Raw genomic sequence first — 20,285 nt, forward strand, 5'->3', positions numbered from 1 at the left:
TTAATTGGTACCATTAAAAAAACACTAGTTGATAAAAAAAAACAGATGCGTTTTAAGGAGATCATTACTAAATATTTATTATTCTAAGTTCTTCAACAAAAACACAACAATTATCGGCCAGCATTTACAACAACCAATTCTAGCAGGTAGCAACGCGTTAAGACCAATAGAAATATAGGACTATTGTCGTGGACATACAATATGTAATATCTCAACCTAAGCCTAAACACCATGAATACCTAAACATTCCTATATGCTATTTTACTTTGAATTATCCAGCTGGAGTCACGAATAAAACTGGCAAGTGACGCCATGCATTGATTTCTGAATGATCAGCACCGGGCCACATTTCACATAACAGTCATTCAGTTCGCAAAGTTCATCGTGCTTCACCTACACTCCGCACAGGCAACCCTCGGTCATGACAACAGGTGACCGAGTGGTGACCCCATAGGCGCGGGAACTACTTTCAGACTGGGGGGGCACACCATAATGGAGATCAACCTAGGGTACCCCCAAATCTAGTTTTCTCACCGGTTTTAGGCCACTTATTTTTCATCCCTTGGCTTTTTCAACAAAAAAAAAACATTTGCAAAAAAGTGCGGTATTTCGTCTCAAAGTTGTGGGGGCACCGCCCCCACGGCCCTAGAGTTGGGGGGGCAAGCTGCCCCCACTGCCCCCCCGGCTCCCGCGCCTATGGGTGACCCTTCTACCACACAGACGCCCATCTTCTTCGCCCCTCCCTCCCCTCAGCCTCACAGACTGCCCGCCGGCTGCTCGACCGCCTCTCCGATGTAGTTGACCTCCGCCTGGTAACCATCCTGACCTCCCGCGGTGTAGGTCACCACCTGGGTGCGACCGTCGGGCAGCTGCACCTCGTACCGGCCGCGTGTGATGCCGTCAGCCGCCGCCTGCTGCAGACCGAAGGCGGCCCCCGACTCACGTCGTCCGTCCACCAGATAACCGTACTCGTACTCGATGCCGCCGTCTGCGTCGAGGGACTGGGGATAAACGAAAATAGTGAATTGTTCTTATATCAGCGTGACGAGATCTTACACAAATTAAAGAAGTCAGATCATACAACGTTAGTAAAGTTTGATCACAAGCCCAGACACATTTTAAGCAAAAAGGCACCGACATGATGTGGACAGAATTGATCATAAGCATGTCAAGGAATAAATCCTAGTATCATCATATCATGATGTCCTCAGATGTAGGTATCACAGCATAAATAAAACTCGGCCAGAGAACACTGTTTAGCGATGACCGCGCACCAAATCCGCTGCTGCTCACCTGACTATCAGTGTCCCGCACGGGGACACCGGATCCCAGCACTGCGTCCTCCGCCGGCGGAGACAGCTTCCTGGCCCCCCTGCGTCGCGACGGCGCCCCTTCGAACACCGTCTCAAAGGTGGGAAACTGCGGCGGTGCCCGGCCGAGCCCGGCGGCGCTCGTATCGAAGAAGTCGTCGCCGAACAGGTCAAACTGCGAGATCGGCCGCGTCGCCCCTGTCGTTCCGTCGGCATCGGCCGCGACGAACGACTGCACTGTCTGCGGCGGCTGGAAGGAGGCCGGGGAGGCCGCCGACTCTGGCTCAGACAGCGGAGCCGCCACGCGCACTGTGAAGGGCTCGTGGCCGGAGCCGGGAGCCAGCGGAAACACGGGAATCGGCCGCTCCTCTCCGGCTAACTCCAGGTAGACGGGAGTCCGCTCCGGCACCTCCTTGTGCACGACTGGAATGGGGGACAGAAGCTCAGAGAGCGGGCGGGTGGTCGTAACTCCGAGAGGGAGCGAGCGGGTCGCAGGTTAGAGGGGAGCAGGACGCAGCTGAAAGAGAGAGAGAGAGAGAGAGAGAGAGAGAGAGAGAGAGAGAGAGAGAGAGAGAGAGAGAGAGAGAGAGAGAGAGAGAGACAGACAGACAGACAGACAGACAGACAGACAGACAGACAGACAGACAGACAGACAGACAGACAGACAGACAGACAGAGAGAGAGAGAGAGAGAGAGAGAGAGAGAGAGAGAGAGAGAGAGAGAGAGAGAGAGAGAGAGAGAGAGAGAGAGAGAGGAGAGTCGCAGCTCAGCGAGCGAACGGGTCGCAGCTTAGAGGGGAGAGCGAGTCGGCAGCGTGCTAATGTTGATCACGAGAAGAGTTCAATTTATACATTGGAGGTGAACTGAAGCCAGAGTAGAACACTTCCATATTAGGTATAGATAAACGGTTCGAGGGCATCGTATTTCGTTTTAGCAAGACAGTTGTGAACTATTGACGTGTTTTCAAAATATGTATAGTTCATCATTGCTGCCTGCGCGGTGTAACGAAATCAATCTGTATTCAATAAACTGTGTGCATGTTCATGTTCCTGTCATACAATGTTTTTTATTATGGGTAGCTCGTTATAGGTACTCTAATATGTGTGTGAGATGTAAATAACTAAATTATATAATGGGGGCACTTCTCAAGGGCGATATTTACGAGTACACGTGCGGCTGGTCAGTAGGTCACCGACACACACTCGCCGGCTGTTTTCACTTGCTCTCACCTGGCTTGCGGCCCTTGGTCGGCCTTTTGCCGCGAACCTTGCCCCTGGCGTGCCCTCTGACGCGACCCCGGACTCCGGGCCGGCCTCTGGGCGCTCCGGCCCGCACTCCGGGTCGGCCAGGTTTCCCCGGACGTCCGGGCCTGCCGGACCGGGCCCCGTCGGCCTCCAGAAGCAGCAGACCGAGCAGCACCACTAGCAGCAGCACCAACTGTGACAGGCAGACGACCAATGTCAGTGGAGGGCCACACGGAATAGAGTTCAGTGATGGTGAATGCAGGTATAAATGGTACACTTCCCGAGGGGTGTTTTTTTGTATTCAACTGACGATTTTTGTTATAACAGAAGCGCGACGCAAACACGCTGGCACCATCATGGGTCGAAAATCTCCAATAGGAAAAAAATTGAATAGTAATATAATAAAAAAAACTATGGGAAAACGACAAATGATCCAAATGCCCCCTTGGAGCCCATTACCACAGGCACTGCAGTTGGGCCTATAGTTGGCAGCCTCAACCGCAACTGCGCTAACGAGAATTTATTCGAATGTCGAAAGTAAACTCGCTTATTTAGACACATACTGCTAAGTGCTCCACCATGATTAATTAGTTAAATAGAAGTGTTGCAATAAAACTAAAAGCAAAATAATGGTTTGTATTATTTATAATATTTATATTTATTTTCATATTTAATGACTGCCGGGCCGTTTACCTATGCATACAAAAATTCATTTTTATTTCAAAGCAGTTGCGCAGGGTTAACAGCTTATTCATCCCATATTTCCTCGGCCTACGTGACATTCTACTCGTATATGTGATATGAGATCCTCAGCTGAGCCTACGTGAAAAGGAGCATGCGTCGACTTCAGCTCAACACTCCAAGGAACCAGAGCCGCCGAATTCTTACCGTTGTTCTCAGCTTCATGTCCTTTGGGCACGATAACACACGTCAGTCCCAGTCCCAGCCACTCAGTTCTGCAGCCGCTCAGTCCTGCAGTCGCTCAGTCCTGCAGCTGCTCAGTCCCAGCCGTTCAGTCCGCCAGTCAAACTCCACCGGTCAGCGCGACCCACACCGTCCAGCTTTCTCATCAGCACTGGCCGATTCACGGGCCGACAGTCGACTATGTATAACCATCCGGCCACAGACCCGCCCCAGTAGACCACACTGCGGTGAGAGGAATAGGCCCCCCGGAGAGAGAGAGGCACCCACGCCACTTAGCTAAATCTACAAGGCCACATCATGCAAGATATACGAGTACGCAATTTAGAACAGATTGCAAAGTGTAATAGGTAAAATGTTCACACGACTTATGAAACTATTTGCTTTTATATTATTCATGTAATCCTTAGTTCCTCAATTATTAGCCAGTAGACAGCGCTGTCGTAACACATAGGCGTGACTAATAAATTCAAACACGTAACAGTCACATATTTTTAATAGTACCCGCTTCAAACCTATTTTTATGATATAGTTACTAGGCAGGCGATGATCTTCATAATGACACAATGACGGTCACAATTAATTGTTTTTCTCGGAGATGCAGCATTTTAATCTGCGCGCATGCAATGAAGCACGCCGCACGGCCTGTTCCGGCCCGTATCACCGCTTTCCGGCCGCTTTCCTCTCAAGCAGGGCCGTAAGCGCTCAATCAAGTCTCTCCTCTCCCGAGCGTATACAGGCCAGTTTCTCCCAATCTCACGCACCCTCGGGCGACCGCTGTGGCTCACGCCTCGACCCGGGGCACCGCCCTCATCCGTGCCCGATCCTTTGTGTCACGCAGCATCGGCCGGCTCCCCGCGGCATCGTTTCACTCCACCATGAGAGAGGTTCGAAAACAGCTGAAATTGGTGCAGTTGAATGACAAATAGGCTGCGCAGTTCCCAATCTTTATTTCCGTGTTTGTTAGGTATCTGGCAAGACGTCACCATAAGTATTCAACGTTACACTGAGTGTACAATGTACAATGTACATATATACATGCAACATCTTATGATCAGAGCCACGTGAACAGTTTACGACCAGATAGGCTAGCGATGGAACGCTTGATGACATAGACACCATCGTACCTGTTTAGGTAGGTTCATACTTCATCGCAGCGACTACATTAGCAGGTGACGCAGGCCCTTTACACTCCTCGGTGCTCAGTTCTCGTTGAATTCGCCGCGTGGTCACGTCAGTAGTCGGTACCGGCGCGTGGTCTCGTCCGTATCGGCGCGTGCTCTCGTCGGTGTCGACGCGTCGGTTCCGCGCGAGACGGCTGAGAACGGCAGTCCACCGACATTCAGTCCCCGGACGACGGAGTGTGAGCCACTGGTCGTAAGCCTCCGTCTGCGGACCTGCGACTGCGATTCTCCGCGACTGGCCTTACCGACCACTCGTGATAAGTAAAGACTGCAGGGCACTTGGTCCGTGGCATAGTGATGGCATCCACAGCGCAGCCAATGGAAAAGGACCTCCACGGCGTGAGCACCATCCAAAAGATCATGAAAGAAGCGGTGCAGATGTCGCAAAAGGAAGAAGTGGAGCTAGTCGCCATGCTAAAGAAGAAGGTCAGTTCGAATGGTAAACTGTCATTACAAGTGTTATGTTTGTATTTATCTGTATAATTGCAGATGTGGAAGCTGGGATAGTTCATGGAATAAGACATAATGCATAAGTTGATTGTTGATCGCCTCTTGCACCAAACTACCTAGCTGGGTAGAATCGAAAAACCTGTTTCAGAATAAGCTAATCTAACGGTGGTAAATTTGTTTGCAATAGCCCAATACATAATCATACATGTGCTTGCTAAATTTTGCACGCAAATTGTTACATTTGAGACTTGGACTGGGTATACGATGCAAAATAATCCAAGCATTGGTGCAAGAGGATTTTGGTGCAAGAGGCCTGTTTGATTTGGTGCAACCAATATTTTGGTGCAACCTGTTTGTCAGTGAGTATGTGAGTGAGTTTGTCCAAGCTTTTTTGGACCTGAAGTCAAAATGGGTGGACCGATCGGGACGAAAGTGGGAACGTTTGATTCGTCTCCGGCGAGGTAAACTTTTGGTGCTGGCCTCGGTTCGCTCGGTGCTTCGTGGCACATGCTATTCCGCTTCAAAGTTTCGGTGACACGAAATTTTTTGTCAAGGCTACAGGTCAACCCGAGGTCACGGGCAAAGCCATACTGGCGGGACACATCGGTAACACCTTGAACCAGTTTCCAGGGGGGTCACCGTCTGCGAGGGGTGCAGGCTGCACGTGCTGGGGTCGGAAAACCGTTTTGACGTGACGTGGTCGACTAAAGACTAGTGATGTACAGTATGTCTAAAAAGAATGTACCGTCGCCACTACGTGGCGCTGGTGTCGCGAGCCGGTAGTTGGCTGAATCCGCACCAGACCACACATTCCCAAGCGCTAGGTGACAGCTCTGTGCAGCGGCCGGTAGTAGCGTAAGCCCGAACCTTCGTGACACGACCCCCGGGGGGGGGAGGGAGGGGATCGGGCGGGGCAGCGCGTGTAGGGAGGGGTGCTCCGGTGGGCTGGCAGTTGTCGCGGCCAAAGGTCAAGGAGTCACACACCAAGCGAACGGACGCTGATGTGGGTTCGTGGGGATCGTGAACTTGTGTGTGGTAGGTGCGTCTTGCGATGCACGGGTGATACGCCATGGGTCTAAGCCAAATGATTCAGGGGAGAGCTGAAGAAAAACACCTGGTCAACTACGGCGAATAATGGTGCTGAAAAATGGAAAGTATGAGTCAATGCAAGCATTCATGATTATAAACAACTTTTCTGAGGACGCAAAGGCCAGCATTGAATAACTATATCCGGATCGAAATAAGCAGTGATTTATAATTAGGGGAAGCCGGGGGAAGCCCGGGCGCGGGGGAAGCCCGGCCACCCCGTTTCCAGCTAAATTATTCACAATAAAATGCTCAACTGTTTGTCCTTTCAGCGTGGCAGCTAAGGTAACGCCAGCAAAAAAGTTAAGGCTGACAAAAATTGCATATTGTTAAAGTTATAGCGCAAAAATGATATTTTAACCCTATTAGTGGCAGGGGGGGGTTGTTTTTATCCACCCCTCAGGTTTTTCGGGAATATCTCCAAAACCGCTGAAGCTACGATGCTGAAATTTTCTGACTTTTCCTAAAACTAAATTGAGCACATTCCCTGAAAATTTCAAGATCATAACTTTACCAGGGGCGGCTCCAGAGCACTGGGAATTGGGGGGTCCTATTCGTGAAGCAAGTCATTTGGGCGAAGATCACGATGCTGCACCAGTTTTACGAACAGTGAATAAAAGGTATCATGTGATAACATATACAGTTATTGTGCATCCTCTTTTGACACGTTTTTGCTATAATAGGCGGATCCAGGCGTCCAAAAAGGGGGGTTATGTTTTACCTCCCAACATAGGTGCCCTGACACCGCCTATGCATTACCAATACAATTTTAGTCGTTCTCTCATAAGAAAATTATAACATAACAAGACCATTACCACCCTTTTTAGAAACAGTACCAACAAAAACCTTATTTACTATACTTTTTGTGTACCCCCAATCTCAATGATCTGTATCCGCCTATGATTTTTGAAAATGCATATTTTTAGGATCCATGTGAATTCCTGGTTCATTCTCTATCGATCGGCAAAAGTTGCGTTAAGATTGGTTCAGAAACCTGGCCGTGATAAACAGTCTAAAATGTATCTGCAATTTGCCCGTTTTTACCCCCCTCTACCCCCCAATTGACATTTTTTAATTTTTATTTTTTAGAAATGTAGATCACGTTGAGCGAAATCGAATGCCGTTTGAATTTTGAAAATCGGCCCGTTAGATCTCGAGATATCAAGGGGGGGTCGTAAACAGCCCCCCCTGCCACTAATAGGGGGTAGCCAGGAGCCTGCCACTAATAGGGTTAAGGGTTTTTAGCTAAAAAGTGAGATATCTTGCACCGTTAATGTTATACCATACAGTACTAAGATTTATACGAATGTTATGTAAGGACCGTTTAAGTGTTTGTAGTGAAGGGTGACGAGGCAGGCTGGCTTAAGTATGACATTTTTTTCGAATATCGCTGTTCTAAAATAAAAATTAGCACATTGGGGTAACCCCGGGCGAGTGGCCAAGCTTACCCCCAACCGAGAGCAATGCCACTAAACCATTGTTTTCCATGAGATAATAGGTACTGAGCAGGTTTGGTTTGCACCTAGATCAAAGATAAATTTCGAAAATAAGCATGTTATCATAGACAAAGCCAGTCATGTCACTTAACCCTAGAACGCCTAGGGGGGGGGGGTTGTATCAACCCCCCCTGAAGTTTTTTCGAAGTGCACGCTAAACGGCTTGTTGTAGCGGGCTGAAATTTTAAATACCCTCTGGGGCAACCTTTGCGCATCTTTTGCCGAAAAAAAAATTGATCGGGTCATGTCAGGTCACGGAGTTATGACGTCATAAGAGGTACAGCCTCCGGCCGGATTTTCACAAACTGAGTGCCAACGCCCGAGGTTTCCTGCCGGTGGTACGGACATCGGTTGATGGATCGTGATGAAACTTCCCATGCATGTTGGGGCAAGTATTGGCTATCATATGGTCTTAGAAATTTGACCGGGTCAGGTCAGGTCACGGAGCTATGACGTCACAAGAGGAACAGCGTCCGGTACTATTTTTGAAAAGCGCCCGAACCACTATTTTGCTAATTCTTGTCACCTCAATGGGAATATGCAGCAATATTAGCTTCTATAGGGAGCAAATGGACCTCCCAAATCCAAAAAATCCAAAAATACAATCAGATTTCAAAAATTTAAATTTTGATTTTTCGAATTTCTGCCGCCGACTGTGACCTTGCCGACTTCCGGCGCTCCCAATGCGCCATTTTTAGAGCTAGGGAAACGAAATACATACCAAACGATAGAGAATTGATCAAGGAACACGATAGTGAAGGTTTCAAGTGGATATCTCCCACCGTTTTGCCGCAATCGCCGCCGAAAGTTGAAAAAAGTCTATTTTTCCGAAAATTTGACCTTTGACCGGTCAAAAGTAGGTCAAATGTTGACCTAGGACCAAAAAATATACCACCGATCGCGAGATCTCGTTGAGAGCAATCCGTTGGTTTTTTCCGCTAAGCTCTACGACCTTCCGTTTCGAAACGCCAGGGGGGGGGGTCGTAACAACCCCCCCCCCCTGGTCGTTCGTGTTATGAGAAATGGCCTGGTCGTGCGAGGGTTAAGGTCAACTAGGGTCAAACTACGTTTTTGCAGATAACGCGACAGACAATGAAGCTAGAGCTTCAAAAATGGTGTCGTTGTGTTCTTCTTCATCAGCCGAGTCGAATGATATGCAATATGATGCATTAAGGTAAAAAGAAAAATAAATTTTAAGGAATTTTGAAATACACATTTTTTGTCAATTTTGCATCACGATTTTCATCGACCTGTACTGTATATGTAGTAGACGCTAGCTAAAATACCAGTAGTGACATAAACTCTATAGATGTCCAGAGCTAATCAGTACCTTAATATTTCACTTTCCGTTAATATTTGGAAAACACATAATGGTTTCATCAACTCGTTGTAAAGCGCTGGGGAGGTGGCCGGCGTTACCCCTATGCCGGGCTTACCCCAGAAAAATCAACACTTTATTAAAACTCGATTTTCTCAACCTTATACTTATTCCACGAAACCGAATTTTTGGGAAAACACGGCCAATGAACTTAGCTAGCTAGCAGGATATCAACATTTTATACAGCACGTATGGTATATAATAAAAATGAAAAAGAGCTTACTATGCCGGGCTTCCCCCGGCTTCCCCTACATGCCAAACTAATAGCGCTGCAAAACCCACCTGGTAAATTGTCAAGTCGGATTCATACCGACTTGAATTGCAAAACCCACCTAGTAAATTGTCAAGTCGGATTCATACGGACTTGAATTAAACTATCCTAAATTAAATTGTTAATTAACTTTCTAACACTGACGTTCTTTATCATATGATAAGTATGGGGTTAACCAAGATTCAGCATCTTCCGCGCTCAAACAATCACCCGTAAGGTTAGAACATTAATGGCCAGGGAAAAACAAGGTCGGGATTTGATTAACCTCGCAAAATGGTCTCAGGGGAAGGCGGCTCGGTGGTATTACGTTTGTCATGCTCAGCCGCGCCAAATAGAAATATGCACAGTGTATACAAAAAATATATACATTTTTCCGGGCAAGACCATTGTGAGGCCCTAGGGTCAACTTATAAGACAAAATCCTTTTGGCTCATCTGTTTTTCGTCAATAACTCCCGATCAACTAAAGCTACCGAGTCGATAAAGCCACTAATGGACATGGAAAGACCTGCCAAATCGATTGATATGCAATATGACCTCCTTTGACCAGCTTCGTGACCTGACGGGCTGTGACCTGACCTTAACCCAAACTTAACACCTTAAGTTGATCTCACCCGAAGAAAAAGTATACCATTCGACACGCCTGAGCTAGACAAACACGACGCGGCTAAAATCGCGGATCTGCGATCATTTTTAGCGAAGTTATTTACCAAAAACCGAACCTGTGCCTTGGACCACTTGACCTGACCTCAGAAGTCATCGGCTGACCCTAGTCCTTAACCCGCGCCGTGCTGGTGGCCTGAACTTTCCGCCGAGTGCTGGGGGGGGGGGGCGTTTTCACGCCCCCCCGTCTAACTCGGCTCCTGGGCCACGTAGCGACACGCGGTAAGCGGCAATCGAAAGAGCGTCAAAAATAAGGACGAAAACACCTCGGTCATTTTTTGGGTCAGGTCAAAGGTCAGGTCACCAGAGGTCACCAAAGGTAAAATGTTGACTCTTTCAACATTTTGGAAACTGCCAACGGCTATCTCGGGAACCGATAGAGCTACAGCGCCGCGGAAAAGCGCATTCGATAGCCCTTTTACAGACCTTTCTGAGTATTGTTCTCAGATTTGACCTCAGGTCAACGGTTTAGGCTCCAGAGGGCAAAAACTCCAAAAATAGCCGTTTTTACGAAAAACGTTTTTTCGTCAATAACTTTTGACTCATAAGCGCCATGACATTACTTTTGCCAGCATCGTGTTCCTCTCGTTGAGACGCGTCGAATGAACTATTTGTTGACCTTGAAAGGTCATTTTGAAAATTTGACCTCAGGTCAAGGTCATGACCTGACCGAAAAGGGTCATGTTGCATATCAGTCGATCCGTATCGTCGAGCTGAACACATCTGACGTGTTTTCACCGCTCTAGCACGTCTCTATCAAAAGTTATAGCCAAAAAACTGCTGGCGACCGTTCATGACCTGAGATGACCTCAGGGGCACACAGAGGGGTCACAGGTGCATTTTTCCTATTCAGTGTGTCATGTTTACCTATGAACCGATGTTTGAGAGCGTTTTGAACGATATTCGTCCAAAAGAGGCGCATTTCAATTTTCTCCCATTGACTTATAATGGAGAGGTCGCAAAATTGACCTGACCTTAGGTCACAGATATCAAAAATCCGAGATATACATTTTATACATACTGTTACTCATATCAATCGCTGAAAGTTTCAAAGTGATCGTTCAGTCGGTGTAGCTATAGCGAGCCTTTGAACTTTTTCTGAGGTAAGGTCACTTGACGTGACCTGGTGACCTGACCTTGAACGGCCTAGGTCTGAAATTTTCACAACATGTGCGGAAATGATGTAGGAACACGTGTACCAAAAACGGCGGCGCTGCGCGCCGCCGTTTTTGAGATATTCGCGAAAAACCTGAGGGGGGGGCGTAAAAACGCCCCCCCCCAGCACGGCGCGGGTTAAAATCGGAGACCGATCGCTACATTTCGTAACGACGGACACGATCGTTTCTTTCGTGAGGCTCTAGCTCAATTAGGGGCGAATCGGCGAAGGGGGTTGTTCCCTCAGTTCCAACCCCCCAACGCCCCCTCGGTATTCAGAAAACCTGAAAGCTGGTGAGGGTTAAAACGTTGCTCCTGAACGAGGAAGAAATGTAATGCCGGGTTCACACCGGATTCCGGACCGGCAAAATTCCGTCTGCCGGACCGGAAAAATGGCCAATTCCGTGCCGGAAAATTGAAAACTGGTGTGAACCGGCAAATCTGGCAACTTCTTTTGACCGGTCCGGCAGGCCGGAGAGCCAGATTTTCCGGTCCGGCAAAAAGTTGAAATCATCTCAACTTTTGCCTTGCCGGATAGCCACCGTTTGTGATATGAAATTAAGGCACGAGGGAAATAATGTTATGTTTCAGCGCTACAGGACCAATTTAACCAACGGTGCCCTAATAGTCTCGCGATTTTTCACGAGAATATAAAATTCAAGCGTAAATTTGACGGCGTTTCATTTTTATTTCAAAACGTTTCAAAACATTTGCATCTCAAACGGAGTGATAGCTACATTTCTGTTTTTGTATTTCACATGACTCATGGCCTTTTCAAATTATAAATTAATTTCATTGGTTGGAAAATATCCATGACTTTATAATAAAAAAGATAAATATTATAAGGAAGCGGTGAAAAGGGCGAATTTGTGGAACAACATTGCGGACGCGCTGGTTGTAGAAGGAGCGGAGCCAGTATCTGCAGAAGAGATTATCAAGCGCTGGAGCCGACCGCAGGACAGGTAGCACAATGTATGTATTGCTAACTTCCGTCGTCTACGAAGTGGAGCCAGCCGAGCAGATTCTGAAATCTACATTCTACAAGACGCGCCGACAACACTTCTCTGCCCTCGATGCCCTCCTACACAAGCACATAGCAGCTCGGGAGGGTGGAGGCAGTTTTGCCATTCAATCGCAAGTAGAAGATTCAGGAAATACGATGGTACTGAATGCCAAGGATATTATCCCGCGCCCTGCTGGGGGTGGGGGTGGGGGGATATTTGAACCCTCCCTGTGGTTTTTCGCGAACATCTAAAAAAACGGCGGCTGTTTTTGGCACACCTTATCATGCATCTTTTCTGCAAATGTAAAAAATTGTAGACCAAGGTCACTTAAGGTCAGGTCACCAGGTTACTTCAAGTGACCTCACCTCATACAAAGTTTCAACGTCTTCCATATGCTACATCGAGCGACCGACCTCTTTGAAACTCTCAGCGATTGATAAGGGCAACAATATGTACACAATTTAAACAAATAACTATCTCGGAATTTTGATATCGGTGACCTAAGGTCAGGTCAATTTTGTGACCCCCCCATTATAAGTCAATGGGAGAAAATTGATGCCAAGTTATGCGTTGGCTTGTTGTAAATCGTCGACATTTGACCTGAAAATCGGTGAAATTCGGCTTTCCATTACCTCTGGTGACCTGACCTTTGATTTGACCAAAAAAAGTGACCGAATTAATTTCGTCATTAATTTTGACACTCTTTCGAACGCCGCCTTCCTCGTATCGCTACGTGGCCCAGGAGCCGAGTTAAAAGGGGGGGGGGGTGTTAAACACCTCCACCAGCAAGGCGTGGAAATTTAGGACCCCCAGCTGGGCGCGGGTTATGGCAGTAGAGTTCAGTGACAGTCAGATGACCGATTTTGAGACCCAGCCATCTACATCAGCAAGCGTAATATCAAGCTCGCCGTCTCTAATGCGCCCTGCCCAGCCCTCAATTCCTCTTTGTTCGCAAGTGTTTTTAAACCAACAACAGCCAAAGCGCGATTGAAATTTATTAGTGTCTTTTGTCGATACCTAGCCCGCATGCTGTAAATGTTAAATTGTATTAATGTTGCTAATATACCTACCAGTGAAGGATGGATGATTTACGGTTGGGTGGAACTGCATCAGGGACTTGTAAAGCCGTCACACAAGTATGTTCGATTTCAAAATAATTCGCGAGATTGCTTGGTACCTACTTATCGTATGTACTTAGAATGACATTTCCGGCTCGACTTTCCGGTTTTCCGGTTCTAGCGACTTTTTTGACATCTAGCGACAATTTCAACATTTTGGTGCCGGCCCGGCAGACGGAATTTTTCCGGACCGGAAAACCGGTGTGAACCCGGCTTAAAAGTCAAAGCTCTATAGACGTCCTGTAAAAATGGCCATAATAAATAAATTGGTTAGAGATAAGATGCTTTTTGAACGACTTTCTCATATAAAATCGGGTGCTGGGACCAATCTCATGAACGCTTTAGAATGGACAGGGCGTCACTGGCTTATGCTTGGGTGCAGAAAACGGCTATTAAATGCAAAATGGTTTTCACGCATTTCAGTCAATTGTACAGGGTGTCCGGAAATTGATTGCACACTCTTCTAGTCCACTTTACAAGGAAACAAAACATGCATGGGTCATGGTTTATTTACCGATATACCCTCCACCCAATCGCACACACTCCCTCATACGGTCGGGCATGCCACACATCAGGTTATACAGTATCTCTACACTAATGCTAAGCCACGCTCGCTGGAGGTTCCTGATATGCGCCTGCTCGGTGGTAGCCGGCTCCATCATGTCGAGCTCGCTCTGCACGATAGCCCGCAAATTCTCGATGGGAGACGGGTCAGGGCTGTTGCCCAGCCATGCACCCTTGTCCCAAAGCCCTGGGAGGTTGTCCCAGCACCACCGTTGAGTGCTGGCGTCGTGATGAGCTGAAGCACCGTCTTGCTGGAAGATCGCCTCGGACATCTTCGGGAGCAGCTCGACCTGTGTTGGCGCCCCCGTCTGCCTCTTCCGCTTATCGCGGACGCTGCAGACTTCTTCAGAACTCCTTCACGTAGTACTGGGCCGTCACGGTCTGACCGCGGGAGACGATGTGGAGCTCTGACAAGCCCTAATGACTCATCATGGCTCAGGCCATGATTTTCAGCGGCTGCTTCACCTTGTCGATGGCAGGCACTTCAGCACTGCTGTGCGCCCAGACGCGCTCGTTCTGGCGATTCAGCGGGTGCATGAGCTCGAACACAGACTCATTGCTGAACAAGACGCGCCGCCAGTCCTGAATGGTCCAGTTCTTCTGCTCCCGGGCAAATACCAGACGCTTCCGCTTCTGGGCTTCGGCCAGTTTTGGCTGCCGGCGCAGCTTGAGCGGTTTGAGACCCAGGCACTGGGCCATGTAGTTGTGAACAGTGGTCTTCGACACCGCTTGACCCTGCTGAGTCAGTTTTTTGGCCAGTTTCCGCGTCGATTGGCGTCTTTTCAGCACGGCCTTAGCGAGCACGATTTTGTCCACACTGCTCAGCACAGTTTTTCTTCCATGGTCCTTGCGATTCTCCAGTGCTGCATCGCTGTGGTCGAGAACCAGTCAGTAATGAAGGGTACGGCGAGATACGCCCACTTGTCGGGCAACATCGCCTACCGTCATCCCGGCTTCAACCATTCCAACCACGCGGTAGCGCGTCGTCAAAGTGTGCTCCCTCACTATTCTCGATATGGGGTCCGCGCGCGAAGACTACCTCTCGGAAAGCGACCTGTGGCCACTCACTGCGGCTGGGGTCAGGTCACCTGCTGGGTCACGTGATCACCTGACACGCTGGGGTGCCCGGGGGCGGGGTCGCGAACCTCCCTAACCGGTTTGGCGGGAGCACGTGCGAGATGCGTGAATATGGGCAGTGTGCAATCAATTTCCGGACACCCTGTATATTAACGGTCCTAGTGGCCGAACTAAAAAAGTTCGGTAGCGTTTTGCATCTGTTACGCCCTAAGAAAATACACCATCTGTTGAAGTGGGCGACCTTATTTGAATGGGAGGGCGCATTATGCATCAATCGTGTGCTTCCGTTTGTTTTGGACTGCATTTTACCACATCCACTGCTGTGGTAAAATGCAGTGAATACGACATTATCTAATGCCGTGAATACGACAGCATTTCATTTATAAGATTGGGACAATAGAGTCGCGCCCCGCGAGCTCGGTTTTCCGCTCGGCCGCTACGGGCCGAGGAAGTCGATCTTCGCCTGAGGGCAGGACGGAGGTCAGCGAGGGAGCGCGGGGTCAGCCAGGTATCGCCCAGTGCCGAGCGAGTGCCGCTCCCTCCCCTCTCTTCCCCTCTTCTCCCCTCCCCACCTCGGTATAGATGGGGACGGGGAGGGACCGAACTGCCAATGACATGCGAGCGGTCAAGGCCGCTCGCGCAGCAGCGACCCTGGCGGCCGGGTGCCGCAACTGGGATTCAGCCAAGTTACCGATTCGCCCTCCTGTGGGAGAGCCAAACCAGGGGACATAAACCCGGTTTACATAGCATATTTGACGAGGCTCTAGCTTGTTAATGTGACGATAATTTCGATGCAGTGGTCTTCAAATATTTAGATGGGATCATTTTGTAAATTGTTAAGCACCATAAGCATCTTTTGCAACATCACGGACGGAGATATAAGCTTGCAACAAACCCTATGTAAACGTGTCTATTCTTTTTAGATATACTGTTCTTCACTGTTCATCGGAGCTTACTAGTAAAAGCAAATTTAGGACTGTAAACATGTTCATTTATATTTTTCAAATGGTATTTAATTTTTTACCAATGATGTTTAGGTATATATTGCGCAGCAAGCGGTAAATGGTGCGTACCGACAGCGAAAAACAATTACCCAAAATGCATGACGCGGGAAAATACGATAACGCATTGCGTACGGCTTTGTGGACGATGCCCATGGTATTGCGGTCATGGGTCCCTTTTTAATGCGCACTTCTTATGCGTCCGGGTATAGGTAAATAATAGACATGATTGTGTACGAGCTGTTTATGGCTTCACATGAACAGTTTCGGCGTTTAGAGCCGAACAGTTTCGGCAAACATGAACAGTTTCGGCGTTTGTCTTCTGGCGCTGCCACGCAGTCTCGATGACGTTCGAGAAGCCGGCTTTCGACTCTGACTCTGAGTTACGTACCAAAAATAGCTCGTTAGTTGTCGGTCATGGCATTGTTCTTCTCTTGTAGAATCAGTGATGCTTCTTATGCCTACATATTTGATATTCTGAGATTAAACGGACTCTATACAAAATTGACTTAAGAAATGTTTGATCTCTGAATTGTAGTGTTTATTCACCTCACCTCGGCTCTTTCCTTCCAGGACAACACTACAAATCGTAGACGATAGTTTTAGGGCCTTGCGTAGGCGTACCTAACCAAAAGGTGAAAAAATTGTTCACACCTAAGGAACCCATCATCTCACCTAAGGAACTTGTACAGGTCTGGCGGGTTTTAGCCGTAGGTTTTGCACCTAGAAAATTTAGTGTACTTCAGGGTGGCTTCGTCGTCTTAAGCTTTTAACCCGCGCCCCGCTGGGCTATTCAGCCATACGCGCCCTGCTGGGGGGGGGGCAGATTCTGCCCCCCCTGTCTAACTTCCGAACCGATGGTCGTAGAAAGACGGGGAAAACGGCAATCGAAAGCTCTCAACAAGGCGAATCTTAAGAGCCCAATTTTTTTTGCTTAAGTAGGTCAGAGGTCAGGTCAAGGTCAGGTCAAGGGTACAAAATGCAAGTTTCTACAGTATCGGCCTTGCACCGTAGTTGCCGAAGAATGGACTGAGACTGATTGCCCAAAACGTGTTCTTAGACTACCAAGACAATATTCGTTGCACACAATGTCATTCAAAGGTCAAGGTCAGGGTCAGGTCAGGTCAGGTCAGGTCACCAAAAACAAAATATAGAAAAGGGCATGTGCGACACATGTTTTATGGGTCATTTTACTCATGGAATTCAATAGGCACACTCAATAAGTGATATGGACCACCTCTGGATGAATTTCAGGTCGAGGTCAGGTCAAGGTCAGGTCAAGTGAGGTCAAATTTCGAAGTTGGTTGTTAAGGCCTAAGAAGGTGTCTATCCGATGCAGTTTTTCACGGCGAATCGAATGGTGCTATTTTTGTTTCCGTACGAGGTCTAGAACTTCCAAAAAAAATCATTTTTCAAAAAAAATTGTGTGTCGTGACGTCATAAAATTTTGAATAACTCCCACATTTTTGAACCGATTCTTCTAAAAATTGGTATGTAGGTGCACATAGACCACTTCTTTGACATATATTCCGGTTTTTTCGATAAACTCAAAATTTTGGATTTTATAAATATTTTCCCTAAAAAGTCAGTTTTTTGGAAAAATTTTGGCCAAATTCCAAAATTTTCAAAACCCGAGATAGCCGTTTGATAGACAAAGTAGAATCACGTATAACCTTTTTTGTTACGTCTTGATTCCTTTAAAAATGAAGATGTTAGCGGCGTTTGAAATTTTGCCGTTTTTGAGGCGAAAATGGCGAACATGACGTCACTAAAACGTCAATTTCTCAACAATTTTCCGACGGATTTCGCTCAAATTTTCAGGGAACGTGTCAAATTGATGTATGATAAGGTACTGAAAGTTTGACGTCGCTGGCGTAACGCGTTTAGAAGTTATTGGCGAAAAACGGGAGGGGGGCAGATTCTGCCCCCCCCCCCCAGCGGGGCGCGGGTTAAGTGTTGAAGATGCGATCGACCTGTTGGGTAACAAGCCGGCCATGATCGTGTAAAATGGCTTCATCGTAGATCGATTAGTTTCTGAGAATAACCGGAAATGTAAAAGAGCAAAACCTACCGGTTAATCTCGCGAGAGCCGTACGCTGTTTTGTCATGGCCTGAACATCTTATTTGATTCAAAATTCAGATAACATTTTCATTATCGTCGAAAGGTCTGCACTATAAAAAATCCAATCCAAGAAATAAAAGACAGCCTTTGTTTCTAACGTCCGGATCATAGCACATCTCTAATGACATGCATAGTAGCGGCGGAACACCTTCAATTAAGGGGGGCACTGCCGACTTTTGGTCCCATTCTTTCCATGCAACGCCCATAGGGCTAATGTTAAAATGCCAAAATCAAAGGGGGGCACGGTGCCCCGGTGCCCTCCCCGTTCCGCCGCCTATGATGACATGTGTATTATTATATTTCTACGCAGCAGAAAAGCACCTACTGCTAATTTCCTGACACTCGAGTGATAGGGACAGTCTGTTTGAGTTGCATATAAAATGAATATGCAGTTACATAGAACAATGGTAATGTGCATGTATTGTTCCATATAGGTCTTTGCGTTTGTAAACTTAACCCGCGTCCCGTAGGGCTATCAGTGGACCCTACCACCCGTAGGGGGGGGGGGGGCGTTTCGGCACCCCCTACGATCTCGGAAATTTACGGGCCGATTTTCAAAATTCAAACGGCGTTTGATAGCCCCACCGGGGAACTAACTTGTGGCCAAGTTTCATTGGCCTAGGTCAAACCGATAACGTCACAGGTCAGGTCAAATGTAGGATTTTCACCGTTCACACTTCACAGGCATTTGAAGAGTGTTCTGAAATCAAGTAAATTGGTAAGTTATTGAAAATCATCGATGGTGAATTGTTCGCTAAGCACATACTTTGCTATCTGAGGTCACTGATACCAGGTCAGGTCACAGAGGTCAGGTCACTGGGGGTCAATTTATGAAAGTGTCGTGTGATGCATGTTTTATGGTCCATTTTACATGACAAATGCGATTATGTGGGTCAGGCAGCCTTTGGGGTTAGCTTAGGCTACGTTCTGGTAAAGGTCAGGTCAAGGTCAGGTCAAACTAGGTCAAATTTCAAAGTTGATATTTTTGCATAAAATGGGTATCGATTCGATGCAACTCGTCACGGGGAGTCTAATGGTGGCCTTCGTTTTGCCCTACGTTGTCTAGAAATGCCATAAATTTGACGTCATCATTTTTGAACAGTTTTTTTTCGCTATAACTTGGCCAAAAAAAAGAGATATCGCTCTGAAATTTGGTATGTAGATAGAAGACGATAAGTACTATCATACATACCGTTTTTTCGAAGCTCCAAAAACCTTTTTGGATTTTTTGGCTAATATATCCAAAAAAATACTTTTTGATTTTTAGTGGTCAAAATTCAAAAATTTCAAAAATCTGAGATGGCAGTTTTGTAGCGTTGTTAATTCTACACCTTTTGTGTCTCGATTATTTTCTGTATCTTCAAAGCTGTAGGCCTGACAGCTCTTCTCGTGAAGCTCTTTTTCGGTCGAAAATGGGAGAAAATGACGTCATTCTAACGTCATCTGTGGCCAACCTATCTGGAAAAGTTTTTGGTCACAATGTGTAAAATTGATGCCTGAAAATTTGATGGCGATATCTGCAGCCGTTTAGGAGATATCCACGGAAAAGGACGGGGGGGGCCGTTTCGCCCCCCCCCTACGGGGCGCGGGTTAAGCTTGCTACCAGAATGTTCCTCTGCCCACTGCGCTGCACCATTGTCCCGCTACCCCCGTGTTCCAGCCTGGTGCCTCCGCTCGTCGGACGCGGGTCTCGGCCCGCCCTCGGTCCTCATCACGGTGGGGTCCGGTGAGCGCTCCTAAAGGAAGACGTCTGTGTCACCGACAGCGGCGCACCGCGTGGCAGCACCGGTCTCCCTCGGTGAGTGCCGGTCTAAAATTGGACAGGGAGCAGTGGACGGCGGAAGGTGGACAGGGGACAGTGAACATTAGACAGTAGACAGTGGACAGGGGACAGGGAACAGGGGACAGCGACATTAGATAGTAGACAGTTGACAAAAGGCAGGGGACAGGGGACAGTGGACAGTGGACAGTGGACAGTGGACAGTGGACAGTGGACAGTGGACAGTGGACATTGGACAGTGGACAGGGGACAGTAGACAGTGGACACTTAACAGCGGACAGTGGACACTGGACATTGGACAGTGACAGTGCAGCATCCCCTGGACACTGCAGTACCAATACATATTCATCCTGGACACTGGACAATGCAGTACCCTTGTCAAGTAGAATGATACCCACGGCCGAGCAAAAGAACCCCTCTCGATCAGTGCCATCGTCAGCTCTCCCCCATTCGGTAAGTGTA

At 47.7% G+C, this 20,285-nt stretch overlaps 1 protein-coding gene across 1 annotated transcript; it reads right to left on the reverse strand.

Annotated features, from left to right (window-relative positions):
• Positions 1-714: 714 nt before the first annotated feature.
• LOC122373120 (pro-resilin-like) lies at positions 715-3,619 on the reverse strand. The gene is made up of 4 exons (XM_043350904.1): positions 3,443-3,619; positions 2,540-2,747; positions 1,294-1,733; positions 715-1,001 (listed from the first exon to the last, which is right to left on the reverse strand). Exons 1-4 carry the CDS (start codon positions 3,458-3,460, stop codon positions 756-758), a joined length of 912 nt encoding a protein of 303 aa, XP_043206839.1. The 5' UTR covers positions 3,461-3,619; the 3' UTR covers positions 715-755.
• Positions 3,620-20,285: the final 16,666 nt, after the last annotated feature.

Source organism: Amphibalanus amphitrite, unplaced genomic scaffold (assembly GCF_019059575.1).
Source record: "Amphibalanus amphitrite isolate SeventyFive unplaced genomic scaffold, NRLGWU_Aamphi_draft 001445F_arrow, whole genome shotgun sequence".
NCBI classification, from domain to species: Eukaryota; Metazoa; Arthropoda; class Thecostraca; order Balanomorpha; family Balanidae; genus Amphibalanus; species Amphibalanus amphitrite.